Genomic DNA, 14,829 nt, shown 5'->3' with positions numbered 1-14,829 from the left:
TCACCTGGCACTCAGCTTCTGTGTATTCACCCGTCCATCCTCTGTCGTGTCTTCCCTATCAGGTACAACTCAGAACTGACGGCCCTGAGCATGATCGCTCCTTCTCCAAGCTGGTTCGTTGGTGTGGATGCCGTGCCCCTTTGTATTGGCAACGCGTGGGTCCAATCCGCAGTCTATGACATCACCGCATGGGACTCTGGTGCAGATGGTGGTCGTAACTACACGTCTCCCGATGACACACTCACACCATACAAGATCACCCGTCGTATCCGCTCCACTCGTGGCACTAACGTCTTCAACGACAATGCCGATGACTCCAAGCCCATGGCACGCCTTTACATTGACCTGAAGACGCAAGACGTTGGTTTCGAAAACCGGAGCCGTGCCTCCACATCCCTGCCTACATGCAGCAAGTGCTCTGAAACATGCTCCGCCGAGAGTTATGACTGTAAGTCATTCAGATACCGCCTAGCAATACAGTAAAACCTGTTGTAAGCAACCACCTCTGGTTTAGCGACCACCTCTGGTTTAGCGACCACCTGTTCTTGACGACCATTTTTCCATGCACGGACAGTTCTATACCGAAACTGTTGGACCTGGTTCTAAAGACCACCTGGGTTTAACGACCGCTTTTTCTTGCACCCTAAAGTGGCCGCTTAAATCAGGTTTTACTGTCCTATTGTTTTGTGAAGGAGAACTCTATGTTTCCGAATATGGCAGCGCTGACCCTGCACAATGCAGTGTATGGTTCTGTGCACAGAATGTTTCGTAGTTGAAAAGGGAATTGCAATTTGGTTGCATTGCCACCTTCATATTATGTTGTGTCGATCGGCAAAGAAGTTAATGAAAGCAAAAAATAGAGAAACGCGGATGTTGATTATTGTTAATAAATAAAGGAAGGACTATTCTTGCGAGTAATGACCTACTGGCCACCAACTTAAATTTGGGTACTGCTAGTATATTAAATGTTATACCGACCTAGTATACACCCCCACTCACCACCCTACAGGGCACCAGGTATGTACTGGTACATATTGTACCAGTGATTGAATATTCCACTTCATATTATACCAGTGAACCAATAATATACCTGATATTATACCAGTGAACCAATAAAATACTTGTTATACTGCTTTTTTAGGAATGGAAATAGCCACAGCAAAAACCAGCAAAATGAGACAGGGAAAATTAGACTCAGGAGCTCAAAACAGCAGCAAAACCGAACAAATCCATAAGCAAAATTTAGACAAAGAGACCAGCATCAAAGAAAACAAAAATGCAGGCAATCAAGACTGATCATTCTCTGGCATGACCTTCTTCTTCAGTTTCAAAGGTAAGCGAGGGTTTCTGGGAGGAGCAGCACGTGCAGGAGGATAGGGTGATAAGCTGATGGTTACATTCGATGAGCCATAAACACAAATTTCACCAGGGGACACAGGTGGCACAACAGACTCAGCAGCAGCACTAGTTTCTTACCAAGCACAAAGTACAGTATTTTCTTTGCCAGGAGCTGATTTGGTAGTGGCAGGCTTACAATCAATGGCGGAATCTGCAGCACTGGCATCAGCGAGAGTAGGCCTATCATAAGCTTGTAAAGATTGAACATTCTTATGTCCGCTGACAGCCATAATCTTCCTATCCTCTATTCGGGAGAATGAAGTTGAAGACACCACTGCAGCAGAAGAAGATTGCCTGATGAGTCCAGCGGGGACGAAACGTACGTCGCAGTCGAGCTATGTCGTTGCTGTGTCATCATCTATGTGCCATGCGCTACTTGATGTACCAGCCTGCTATGCCGGATACCGCCAGCCATGCATCGACCAGGCGCCAGGCGCGAACTGATGGTGGTGGTGGTGAGAAGGAGAGCTCTGTGCCAGAACTTTGCAGCCTAGAGAGCGTGTGTGGGCAGGCGTGTGGTTACCGCCATATTGCCAGGTGTGTCTTTACCACCATATTTATCATCCTCTATTCCTGCAAATTTCATCAAAGTGATGGAAGTCGCTCTAAGACAGTGATTCGAGTACGACTGTGACAAATTGCTAGCTTCTGAGAGTCTTCTCATCATGGCAGACAAAAGATTATGAGAAATGGGAGCATTCATGTACCAACAAGAATCTGCCATACCTTTGGTGGTGCGAGCCCGTTGAAATAGCCTGTCACATTCGGGATGGAGATGGGAGAGGTACTTCTTGATGACACGGATTTGACGCTGGTCCTCGATACACCCAATTGAGGAGAAGCTGCTTCCCTGTCACATTCGGGATTTTTCCTCGGCATAATCTTCCAGAGCCCTGATCCACGTGCTGGTGGCCTTCTTCGTTGAAACGGGTACGGCATCTTCAACAAATTTAGTTCTTTCTTCCTCAGTGGAGGAAGCAAACCTCTTCGCACGTGGCTCCATCTCAGAAATGAACGTGGTCATGGGGAGCATGCGCAGTTGAACACCGGCATCAGAGCAGCTTTTTCGAAATTTTCTTGTAAAAAACATCAAAAATCAGCGTGTACGTGTACGTGTCGGTACGTGTAGCCTGTAGGTACGGAACGTGTGGTGATGCCAGTGGATTTTGAAGTATTTTGTCAGCGAAGGAAATTGTTGTATTATGCCTTCCACAATCTCTCCCAGGAAGTGTGGTGAGTGTGTGGTGTATATATAGGTCGGTATAATTAGGATAAACCCTTCAGCTTCGTGTTTATTGGTAATATATTTCTTTCATAAACACCTCGCCTACGGCTCGGTGTTTATTCTGAAATATATTCCCAATAAACACTCAGCTTCAGGGTTTATCCTATACTTATTCAATGTGACGTCACGGTAGTAGTCTTGGCCTCCATTCCCCAAAAGTTCAAAAGCCCAGTTGCCAGGACCATAAAGTTCTGGAGTTAGCCCGGGATGATTTGCATTGTACTCGTACTTTTAGCTTTTTGTTGTGCAGTGGCTGAATGGCACACCCTGTAGCGGTAAAAGGGTTAACGAGATCATAAGATACGGTCAGTATGTGCTGCAAGAAGGCACAACACGGACATGGAGCACTGAGAATTGTTGACTGCATTTTTATTATATTTTTAGGATTTCCCAAAGGCTTTGGGCCTGTCGAGGGGATCTCCTGCAAGAAGAATGAAATGACAACTTTATGTAGAGGGAGCAGTTAATCGAGGATAGGCTAAGGAAATAGATCGAGGCATACAAAAAAATTGTTGACTATAATAATGATCTATTTAAGTTGGTGGCCAGTTGGTCATAACTCGTAACATTATGTTGGTCATTCCTTCGTTTATCCATAAAATATATCTGATAACCGCAATCAATAAGACAAGCTGAATCGACATAATAATGTGTATACTTTATTCATGCAATCTAAAACGGTGGAGACAATGTGCAATAAAACGATGGAAATAGAATAACGTACACACAAACATTTATTAATGCGATTAAAAGTATAAGCGAAGCGGACATTACAAAAATGATGAATGAGAATACATGTATCTAAAATGGTTGTTCCTAATCGATTTTCTTGAGACTATCATCAGGGAAAATCGTCTCACAATAGAGGCTCTACGGAGAAACAAACTACTTATAGGTAATCGGATAGTGGGAAGTATACAAGGTGAGGTGTGAAAAAAACTAAAGTGATGATAGTCTCAAGAAAATCGATTAGGAACAACCATTTTAGATACATGTATTCTCATTCATCATTTTGTAATGTCCGCTTCACTTATACTTTTAATCGCATTAATAAAGTTATTGTCTCCTCGTCGCCTTTACACAAACATTTGTTTGTCGATTCAGCTTGTCTTATTGATTGCGGTTATCAAATTATTGTCTCCTCGCCGTTTGCATAAAATATATCCATGAAATTAATATGTAAACAGTTCTGAAAGATCCTCTCTTTCCCTTTCGTTGTGTGCCTTGCGATCATCGTATAACAGTTTACTGATTTTGTTCATACATGTCGACATTTAGGAACTGCTTACAGTGCAATTATTCACTAGCAGTAGCACCCACTACTGAACACTACAGGAACCTTTGAACGTTTGCGGTACTCCACAGTACCAGTCATGTGCTGTTTACCGCCTCCCCGATGTTGTATTCTAACGTTAACGTTATTCATTGGCTGAGCGTTCTTTGCTTTGTACTACACCCTGCTATCATGTTAGGCTATTTCCTACAATATTTTACTGTTTCCATTCGCTTCCATGTAATTGGGCGACACCGCCCGTTTGGTTCTGCGAATTCGAATAAAATTGTACCTACCTACCTACCTACCTACCTACCTACCTACCTACCTACCTACCTACCTACCTACCTACCTACCTACCTACCTACCTACCTACCTACCTACCTACCTACCTACCTACCTACCTACCTACCTACCTACCTACCTACCTACCTACCTACCTACCTACCTACCTACCTACCTACCTACCTACCTACCTACCTACCTACCTACCTACCTACCTACCTACCTACCTACCTACCTACCTACCTACCTACCTACCTACCTACCTACCTACCTACCTACCTACCTACCTACCTACCTACCTACCTACCTACCTACCTACCTACCTACCTACCTACCTACCTACCTACCTACCTACCTACCTACCTACCTACCTACCTACCTACCTACCTACCTACCTACCTACCTACCTACCTACCTACCTACCTACCTACCTACCTACCTACCTACCTACCTACCTACCTACCTACCTACCTACCTACCTACCTACCTACCTACCTACCTACCTACCTACCTACCTACCTACCTACATGTATTCGTCCTTGTAGTTATATTAACTGCTGTCTCCGAAAAGCTTGTTCAAAAAATTAAGGAGTCAACGTTTGCAAAATGAGCTCCTTCTCGATTGTTGCATGCATCATATTTTGGCACTGCGTGTTGCTGTGACTGTGTGTGCGTCTGTGTGTGCGTGTGTATGTGTGTGCGTGTATGTGTGTGTTTGTGTTTGTGGTTTGCAGGGACTATCAACAAACCGGTTTCTCAGACTCTAGGCAGTAAGTAACACCAAGAGTCCATAACGCCCAGAGTGTGCAACGCGCGATAGGGTCTTGTCACGACTCGTTTTCAACATTACGCCATTTTCATGTACATTAAATTTTTCATGTAGCGAATGTCGCGGCCTGCACGCGCAGCTACATGAAAATGACGTAATGTTGAAAACGAGTCGTGACAGACATTTATGTGGCGTTGCACACTCTGGGGCTTATGGACTCTTGGTAACACAATAAGTACTCGGATGGAGAGCCAAGGATAAATTTATAGAAAAGAAAAGGACCAAGGAACTACATGTACATTAATACATGACGCTATAATGCAATGTTATCACATGAGCTGATTGTTCAGTAACTGGTGGTGTAATAGTGGACACTATCGCGAAAGTCTACTTTCATGACCAATGTGAAGATGATCTCATTCTGAGGAGAGATTCCTAGACTCACTGTTTTCTTCACTCCCCATAATCCAGGATAACTAATCTTGTTCTTAATCTTTTCTCCCTTTCCATCGTCATCATAACATTGGGCATGATTGCCCGTTTGACTTGTGATGTAAAAATAAAAAAGCGTAACTTGTATTTCCTTGGTCCTTTCCTGTACTACAATATGTAGTATTTACTTCTATGGCTGCGCAACGCCTGGCGCGTACCCGAGTGACTCGACTGGGTTCCATTGCACAGCACCGGTAGCACTATGATTGCATTGGTGGGGCACAAGGATCGGATGGGTATTTGAAGTTTAAGAAGACCTTGAGTCTGTGGGATCAGCCCAATAAAATGTTTAAAAATAAATATTCCCTGGTTTGAGGGAAAGACACAAACGACACAAATAACAAAATAATAATAACACAAATAATAAATTGAACTCGGACGGTCAGCCATTTGACAGCCATTTGATCACAGCTCCTTTTTTAACACAAAATTAATACTAATACTAAATTAATACTAATAATTAAAAACAGTTTATGCATACAGAAATATATATATATATAGAGAGTTAGGCGAACAAAATTTATATACACACAACAACAAGGTTGTCAGTTTCATAATACTAAAAGCTTTTCACCCATTTTCATCAGTAGATACATGGGAATGAGCAAGAACAAAAACGAAGCCAGAATTTATACTGGGGGTAGAGAATCAGCAAGAATATTCTTACGCGCCTCAAGTTCACACTACACTACCATAAGAAGAATGTATGGAGCGGTGGAAAAATGCGGGAAACAACACATGAAGGGAATGCAGTACCCCCATTGTAATTTATACAACCAGGCCCGCATTCAGGTCTATCGCGAAGGATGTTTCACCAACTCTTGAAAATAGTAATTTTATTTATAAGTATGCGTGTCGCTGTGAGCGAACGTACGTTGGTGAGACATGTCAGCGATTCTCGGAAAGGATCAAGCAGCATATCCCAGACAAGCTGTACAAGAAGCCGCCTGACAAACGTGTGGCAACAAGTGATAGCGCCATCACAAAGCATTTGCAGGCGCAACCTGAATGCATCCCGCAAGAACGCAACGGCAGCTTCAGTGTCATCACACCAGCCCGGAACAGCGCGCACAGATTCACACTGGAGGCGCTGTACATTCGCAGTTTGAGGCCAGAGCTGTGTCGACAAAAGAAGCACATCAAGGTGCTGCGGCTGTTCAAGCTGCAACCGGACTGACAACTTTATCACGTGTTTGTTGTGGTACTGCATTCCCTTCATGTGTTGTTTCCCGCATTTTTCCACCGCTCCATACATTCTTCTTATGGTAGTGTAGTGTGAACTTGAGGCGCGTAAGAATATTCTTGCTGATTCTCTACCCCCAGTATAAATTCTGGCTTCGTTTTCGTTCTTGCTCATTCCCATGTATCTACTGATGAAAATGGGTGAAAAGCTTTTAGTATTATGAAACTGACAACCTTGTTGTTGTGTGTAAATATATATATATATATATATATGAGAATAGTCACAATTGTTTGTTTTTGACTGCCTGATGTTGACCTTGAAGACAGCTTTACACATTTCCCTAGGTTTCATAACTTTACCTTACAATGATACATGTACATGTACATGTATGTTCAAGCGCAGAGCTCTGCCCTAGACTATGTCTTTATCTTTTTCTTTGCTCACATATTGCTCATCACTTCTTTTACAGATTTGGGATTATGGAAAGTTTGGAAACCCCCTCGATAGGCGAAAGCCTTTGGAGAATTCTTTTAAAAACAATGAAAAATCACAAAAGATAATAATTGCTTGTGGTGCTCTCATGCTTTAGGCGGCTCAGAAACCAGACATGGTTTCACAGGCTCCCCGGAATCCTCTAGTTGAGCCTAAAGTGGTACTGCCAAGAGAGTGGACGTTTGTCTTACTTTACAATGACTGCGGTACTCGTGGATCATAGAGGTGCATTGTTGCAGATCATTGCATTGTGTCGAGTTCTCCTCCTCATTTTAGTTCATCATGCAGTGAGTGTTCAATAGTAAAAAATGCGCTATTTTCGAACACCGATAGTATCGACAACCTTCCACAGCGTGTCCTGAATTATCGGTAACATTTCGTCCTCTCTGTCTTCTGTTCTGCCCTCCTTTGCAGCTTCGTCCGCCGGCAGCGCTACTTTCTCCGCCCTTGCTTTGCTGTTCTGCATTGTAGCTGCCATGCTTGCCTGAGCCGGCAGTTGTTCGCCTACCAGCAACTGCCTGTTAGCGGGTATGTTGTGTAGTTGCATCTTCACAACTGTGTTCATGATTACTGACCCATATTATTATACCTGGACACCTACGCTTGTGGGTAGGGTTGGCGACTTGTAGGCCGTGTGCATAATTATGGAAACAAGAACCTGATTGAAAATCCAAAATGCATTTTCAGCGCTTTTCATGCGCGTGCTGGGTCCAGCAATATACTTAAAAAATTTAAAACATTGCAGGACCTTCCTGTCTGGGCTCTCTTGACCTGCAGACGTATTGCAGCTCTTGGCTGGTGATAGCATCATTGCCTGTTCGCTCGATGAAGTAACACTAGAGAATACCATCCCGCGTACTTGCGCCATTTCTGAATACAGCTGCTTTTTGTCCGCCTTGATAGTGTCTCCGCAGCGGCTCTGTTTAACAACACTTGCTTGTAAACAGCTTCATCCGTATTCACGGCTTCTTTAGCCTTTGTATACCTTTCTCTCTTCTCATTGTGCTTATTATCCAGTTTTTGCCGCTCGCACTATTCTTGCCTGGTTCAACCATCTTTGGACCGTACAGTGCTGACAATTATGGTTCCGTAGTCTTTTCTCTTTTTGCGGGTAGTTGGTTAAGTTGGTTGTTAACCACTGAGGCGTAATACAAATACACAGCCCTCTTGCCTTTTCAGAATTAGCTTTGGATAGGTCATTTCTCAATTTTCCATCTAAAATTTTGCAAGGTTTTAAATTTGAGTATTTTTCCTGGATGGTTAACTGGTTAATTTCTAAAGTCGAAGACCTTGTAGTACAGGATCGAAGTTTGCCCCTGTGCTTGATTGTGTGCTCGCTGGTGAATGTCTTCTAGTCAGGGAGAGGAGTGGCAAATGGCATTTGACAACTCACTGCAAGGGTCCAGCGGATAATGTCGGCATTACTTGTACATGTACCGGTATATTCGGCAGTATGAGACTAATGAGACTATCAGAGCATTGTGGAGCATTAGAAAGGAACACGACGAGCATTATGACTGTGAGGTTTGAGCGGCATAACGAGTTTGATAGTGGATGATGTCGGGAAATCTCAGGTTTTTGGCAAAAATCGGCTAAAGCCATGAGGACCAATACCAAGAGTACATAAACTACTCTTGCCAATACCCATACCGTCATACGTCCTCGCAACACTCTCCCAACTATAGACTCTAGGCTACACGTATCACTCTCCTTTTTCTTTCATTAGTTTTAGCAGCAGTAGTGTTATTTTACTCTTGGTTTTAATGGTAGCTGTAGCCCAGACACAGTTTGAAGAGTGTTGCGAGGACGTATGGATACATTGGATAGTGACGAACAGACTCAGTACTATTGTGGCCAACCATAATTATGTCTCCATGCAACCTCAAGAGAAGAAGACAGCGCAAGCAGAGGATGTAGAGCCGCTCTGAGCGGCAAAATAACTTCTGACCGCGTGTGTTCAGGATTTCCGGAAATGGGAGGGATCTCTCAGGAACTGGCCTCACGTGAGCTGTTTCAGATGGACATTTGTCACAGAGTGGAAGCAGTGACAGCTTGTCTGCAGGCAGGAATACCACTTTCCATGATAAGGTTCCAGAGCAGCATGTTAATGTACAAGGCGGACGACCACTGTCTTCGGAAGCAGCTGTCAACCAACAACACGATTGTTTTCAACAATACAAGGTGTATCTCATACCACCGAATACCATGTACCACGATGTACAGAGTGTGGTCCCTTTCCTTGGAAGCCGTATTTCACGAGGGGAATGGGAATGACAAATTAGAGAATAGTGTGGGAAGATCCACCCCTGCTGGCCTGCCTCACACGCAGCTGAGAACTAGGCAAAGAAACGGTTCAGTGATTTGTTCAGCTGCTTTCGTTGCCCATGTACATGTAGATCAGGGAGTCGTAAAAATACGACTCCCTGACCCTGGTGTAGACACTACCCTGCTTGCTGTGATCCCGGGTTGATTGTGACGGTCAAGCTTCGAGCTTCCCCAGCGTCCGGGCCAGCGAACGCATCAACCAGTGTAATACATAACAAGTAATTGCAACTATTCCCGGACGGTCCTGCGTTTTTGTGTGGTGCATCCTCTGGCTAGTGTTGGTGTTCGCTCTATGACTAAAAAAACGTGCAGTAAAGCAGTCTCCCATTCAGCCCATTCAGCCAGCAGAGCAGGGACTAGACGGGTCAGATACCACACAACAGCGACCATCGGCACACACCGGTGCGCGTGTTGAACGGAACGTAAAATAGAGTATCTCGCAGCGCCTGGCACACTGATAATGATACGGATGGGGTTAAGGCTATTAAAGTCAAAGCGACGGCATAAGGTAGATTCTAAGCAACTTGGGGAGCACAACATAATGTTTTAAAACAGCACTCATCATATCCAGCACACAGCATAAAAGTCCATATCGCACGGTAAAAGTAGACAGGATACGAAGAAAAAAAGGTTTCCCATCGAGTAGCCAAGTACAGTAAAGATAATCACAAATCGATGCATAGATGTACGGCACAGGAGCTGATACGGACAAAAAAACAAGACCCACACGAGAATGAGTAGATATTTCCTAGCTTCAGACGTCCACGCCTACTACTATGGTTACCAAACGATCGCCCACACTTGCGGAGATCAGGACGGCATTCAAATAGTAACCAAGATACAAAATAAGCGAGCGAGAGAGAGAGAGAGAGAGCTGAAAAATTCAAAAATACAGCCAAAAAAGTGATAATTAAAGGTTTTTTTGCCGTGCGCCAAGACCACATGGACATACAGCTACATGTGGTGCACTAGATTGTGTAAGATTGCGCAACCGCAAGAAGGCATCAGCAGTGCCGGGGAGGACAGCGGAAACACAGCATGCAATACAGTTGTTCAGGGACTGTGCATGGACAGACGTATAAGATATGCACATGTATGTGCGCTGGGATACTAACACACGTGCACACACACACACGCGCACGCACACACACACACAAACACACGTATATACACACACAAACACACACCCGTATATATACACACACACTTACACATGACACTATGAACACATAATGAAGCTGGGCTAGCAGATACACAGCACCGTGGGTCCAGTCTTGCATGACAGTTGCCATCTCAGCAGAGAGCATCACACATCCAAGTCACTATACAGCACAGTCCAATCTTGCGCCATACAGCAGCTGGCACTTCAGCAGAGAGCGAGCGCGGGGCATTGCATCACACGTCCAAGTCACCTTGCTCATCGAGCTCTTGGTCGGGGTGTGCACGCTCGCTAGAGGCGTCGGCGCCCAGGCTTCGAGTGCCACGTCGTTGCCTTGCGTCAGTACTGTCGATTGCAGCACCGCGCTCATTGCCAACCCCAGCCGCTTCATCGTCCTCCGAAGAGGACGAGCGATTGCCGCCCTCGCGTATCTCCTTGTACTTTCGCTTCCAGCCGGAGAGCATTTGGCCAAACACACGGCTCAGTGCCGTGGCGTCCTTGTACAGTGTGGAGCTTTTGCGGTTGTACTGGCGACAGTTGGTGAAGATTGCACTGACGTCGTGACGGAAGTCAGACAGGTGCTGGTAGCAGCCAGTTACCAGCTTGCTGGACACTGTACCGAAGTCTGGTGTGCAGCACAGAGAATGATAACACAGATACACGCAAGCCGACCGATACATGAGAGAGAGTTTTGGAAAAAGAATGGAAAACAGATGCACACTCAGACCGCCATATGAGACAGAGAAAGAGAGAGAGAAAGAAGAAGAAGAAGAAGAGAGAGAGAGAGAGAGAGAGAGAGAGAGAGAGAGAGAGAGAGAGAGAGAGAGAGAGAGAGAGAAAGAGAGACAGAAGGAGAGAGAAAGAGAAAAAGAGAAGAGAGAGAGAGACTACAACGGAAGTTTATTTACGCATATAGAGAAGGGAACAAAGCATTTGAGAGAGAGAGTGAGAGAGAGAGAGAGAGAGAGAGAGAGAGAGAGAGAGAGAGAGAGAGAGAGAGAGAGAGAGAGAGAGAGACAGAAGGAGAGAGAAAGAGAAAAAGAGAAGAGAAGAGAAGAGAGAGAGAGAGAGAGAGAGAGAGAGAGAGAGAGAGAGAGAGAGAGAGAGAGACAGAGAGAGAGAGAGAGAGAGAGAGAGAGAGAGAGAGAGAGAGAGAGAGAGAGAGAGAGAGAGAGAGAGAGAGAGAGAGAGAGAGAGAGAGAGAGAGAGAGAGAGAGAGAGAGAGAGAGAGAGAGAGAGAGAGAGAGAGAGAGAGAGAGAGAGAGAGAGACAGACTATACGGAAGTTTATTTATGCATATAGAGAAGGGAACAAAGCATTTGTTTTGTTTGTTTTTGGAAATTTTCTTTTCATTTCGTATTTACAGAAAGATGACATTGTTCCGCGGTTTCAATTACAGTGGCGCTCGGTGAAATCCGGCCCGAAGTGCAAAACTGGCGCCCAGTACTGATGCGGCCCTGGACGCCCTCAAAGTTCTACAAGCGCTAGTGTGCACGTGTGCTGTATGAACTGTGCATGTGCTGTACTCATACGCATGCATGCTTACACCAAAGTGTAAAAAAACTGCGCCAAACAAAGACAAGTGTAACATTCATTTCAATTCAGCACAAGTAAAGAAGACGGAGATCGTTTCGAAGCAGTTTATTTCATACACCTCTAGAGCAGCAGGGCTTAAATATTTTGTGTGGCCACCGTCTGCTTCGATTAGGGCTTCAACACGACGTGGCATTGACTCCGCGTATGGGGAAACCGTGTCAGGAGCCAACGAGTCTCACTCCAGGTGCAGTGCCTGCACCAGCTGGTCAGCATTCTCGCAGCGATGTGGAATTATTCTCTTCTTGAGAAGAGCCCACACATTGGGAATGGCCATGTCCTTCTTCTCTATCTCTTCTTGATCTTGAGCTGTACTTCGTGAAGTGAATGAAAGAAATTTTGAACTGTTTCTAGCATGCAACACGTGCACTCCGAACTTTTACACGAGGTGCGTACAGTTGAGTTCATACACACAAATCGCTAGTGATGTAATGGGAGCTGGCTTCCCCCCCCCCCCCCCCACACACACACCACACACACACACACACACACACACACCACACACACACACACACACACGCACACACCACACACACACACCACACACATGATGGACGGAAGCACTGCTTACCCATTGGATATTCGACCACTTCAAAATAGTCCGGAGCTTGTTTGGTGTCGACAGGTTGAAGAAACGCTTCGCATGCAGCAGAGGACTGTCGACAACACAACACAACGCAACACAACACAGCGCAACGCCAGATTAAGCAAATTATCTCACAACAAACCTCTGGCTCAAACTGGGCTCTGCCTTACAATTGTAGACACAAACCCGAGCTTGAAGCAAAACATTTCACAACTTGTAGCGAAAAATGCACTGATTCCAATGGTGAAGGTCCCAGGTTGATCGAGGCAGCCGTTCCCGAGCTATGCCAGCTTGAAGTTTTCACTAAATTAGGTGACATCATGATGACGTCATTAACTTGCCCAGACTAGGCCGGATTTATGACGTCAGAGAGATAGACTTTGCATGGGGAAATGGGGAGTACTGTAAAAGCCATACATATAATGAAGTGCTAACTCTAACGAGTTAACGAGGAGAAATCTGTCTTTAAAATAGAAATCGTTATACAGAAATCGACACATATACTGTCCTATTGAGCGTTGAGAATGAGTGAGAATCGTTACCTTTGGTACACGTAGACCAGTCAATTTTGGGAAATCGTTATATATGCGCCTCGTTAGAACAATGGCTTTTACAGTAGATGGGGAAATAGCAGAGAGCGTTCCGCATGATGTAATACTACTTTAGTTAAACACGTAGTCGAACCACGGAAAAATTCTTACGTTCACTGCATGCGCATCTGTGTACCGCCATACGGAGTTTTCCAATCACGTAGCTGCCCTTGGCAACTCAGAAGGTGGCAGTGTACGACCGGGTCGACCTGGGGAGTCAGTCATCAATTGGTACCCTATCCACTTACGGAGCACCTACGTTATCAGAACCCTACCTACGTAGCTACGTAGACAACTTTCCGTAAGTGGAGTGCAAACTCGTGAATTCACGGGTTTTTGCCACCCACGAACGTAAAGTTGCTCTAACGTTGCTCAACTTTATTTATTTATTTATCGTCTCCACTTCATGGCACATAATAATACATAGCCAATGCAAGAAAGGGATGGTGAATCCAACCACGGAAAATAGCATTAACAAAAGAAGAAAAGGAAGGGAGGTGAGACCATGTGTGAACAGCAGGTAGCACAATACAGTACTAGTAAATACGTAGTGCGGAACCTCTCTATTGTCACAAAGAAGTTTTTTAAATCTTCAGTATGGGACACATGGCACCCTACTGGTATTCCGACTGGAAACAAATTCTGGCATGAAGTTCGTTGTTGCAGGGAAACAAGAAAGAAATTGGTTTTTCCCCCATTTACTCGCGTACAAAGTCTATCTCTCTGACGTCATGAATCTGGCCTAGTCTGGGGAAGTTAATGACGTCATCATGATCTCACCAAACTCAGTGCAAACTTCAAGCAGGTATATCTCGGGGAACGGCTGCTCCGATCAACCTGGGACCTTCACCATTGGAATCAGTGCATCTTTCGCTACGAGCTGTGAAGTTTTCAATTTCGGGTGAACTCCCATTAACTTTTAACCCTTTGTTACCCACTGAAAGTACGACAATTTACTCAATTTCAAATAACATGCACTTTCGCTTGTATCTCACCAAACATTCAACGATTTTCACAAACCAGCCACCGTTGGAAAGGTATTTCCAAGACGAAACGACTAATACCACACTCAAGCCAGCTACCTGCGCGGCCTCTGCTCTGTGTGGCCTAGAATGCCGCTCAAAACAGCAGCCGTGCGCGAACAGCTTCAGCAAAGTTCAAACAGCCGCCGTTCCATTCTCCTTTATCACATCGACTTCAAACAAACTACAGCGGAAAGCTCGCTTCAAGCACAAAAGTTTGGTGTGCAGCATGCTTGAGTATGACGTAGCATTCCGGGGGAATTCCCCGCCAAGTGCAGCGTGAAAATTTGAAATTTTCGATCGGAGTGCATTTTCAGTTTTTCTTCGACTTCGAGGCTCCCCACAGCGGCATTGTACCCCCTAGAGACTTCGGATAA

General features: G+C 44.9%; 2 protein-coding genes across 2 annotated transcripts in view; one reads left to right on the top strand and one right to left on the bottom strand.

The window, feature by feature from the left end:
- Window positions 1–90: 90 nt before the first annotated feature.
- LOC135828743 (uncharacterized) lies at window positions 91–7,717 on the top strand. The gene is made up of 3 exons (XM_065341165.1): window positions 91–448; window positions 4,976–5,011; window positions 7,592–7,717. The coding sequence occupies exons 1-3, from the start codon at window positions 91–93 to the stop codon at window positions 7,663–7,665; spliced, it is 468 nt and encodes a 155-aa protein (XP_065197237.1). The 3' UTR covers window positions 7,666–7,717.
- Window positions 7,718–9,913: 2,196 nt separating this feature from the next.
- The window catches only part of LOC135828205 (mucin-19-like), a 59,956-nt gene continuing 55,040 nt past the window's right edge, over window positions 9,914–14,829 (bottom strand). The window contains exons 16-17 of the mRNA XM_065340658.1: window positions 12,826–12,910; window positions 9,914–11,286 (exon numbers count right to left, since the gene is read on the bottom strand). Coding sequence (XP_065196730.1) covers window positions 10,898–11,286; window positions 12,826–12,910 — 474 coding nt within the window. The 3' untranslated portion in view covers window positions 9,914–10,897. The remainder of the gene's footprint in view (window positions 11,287–12,825; window positions 12,911–14,829) is intronic.

Source organism: Sycon ciliatum, chromosome 12 (genome assembly GCF_964019385.1).
Source record: "Sycon ciliatum chromosome 12, ocSycCili1.1, whole genome shotgun sequence".
NCBI lineage: Eukaryota > Metazoa > Porifera > Calcarea > Leucosolenida > Sycettidae > Sycon > Sycon ciliatum.
Note: the sequence above shows the minus strand (reverse complement) of the source record. Positions and strands in the feature narration are given on the sequence as shown.

Coding starts and splice junctions, on each gene's coding strand:
- LOC135828743 (XM_065341165.1), top strand. CDS start 91: ATGATCGCTCCTTCTCCAAGCTGGTTCGTTGGTGTGGATGCCGTGCCC. Junction 449..4,975: donor CTCCGCCGAGAGTTATGACT/GTAAGTCATTCA, acceptor TGTGGTTTGCAG/GGACTATCAACAAACCGGTT. Junction 5,012..7,591: donor GGTTTCTCAGACTCTAGGCA/GTAAGTAACACC, acceptor CCTCCTTTGCAG/CTTCGTCCGCCGGCAGCGCT.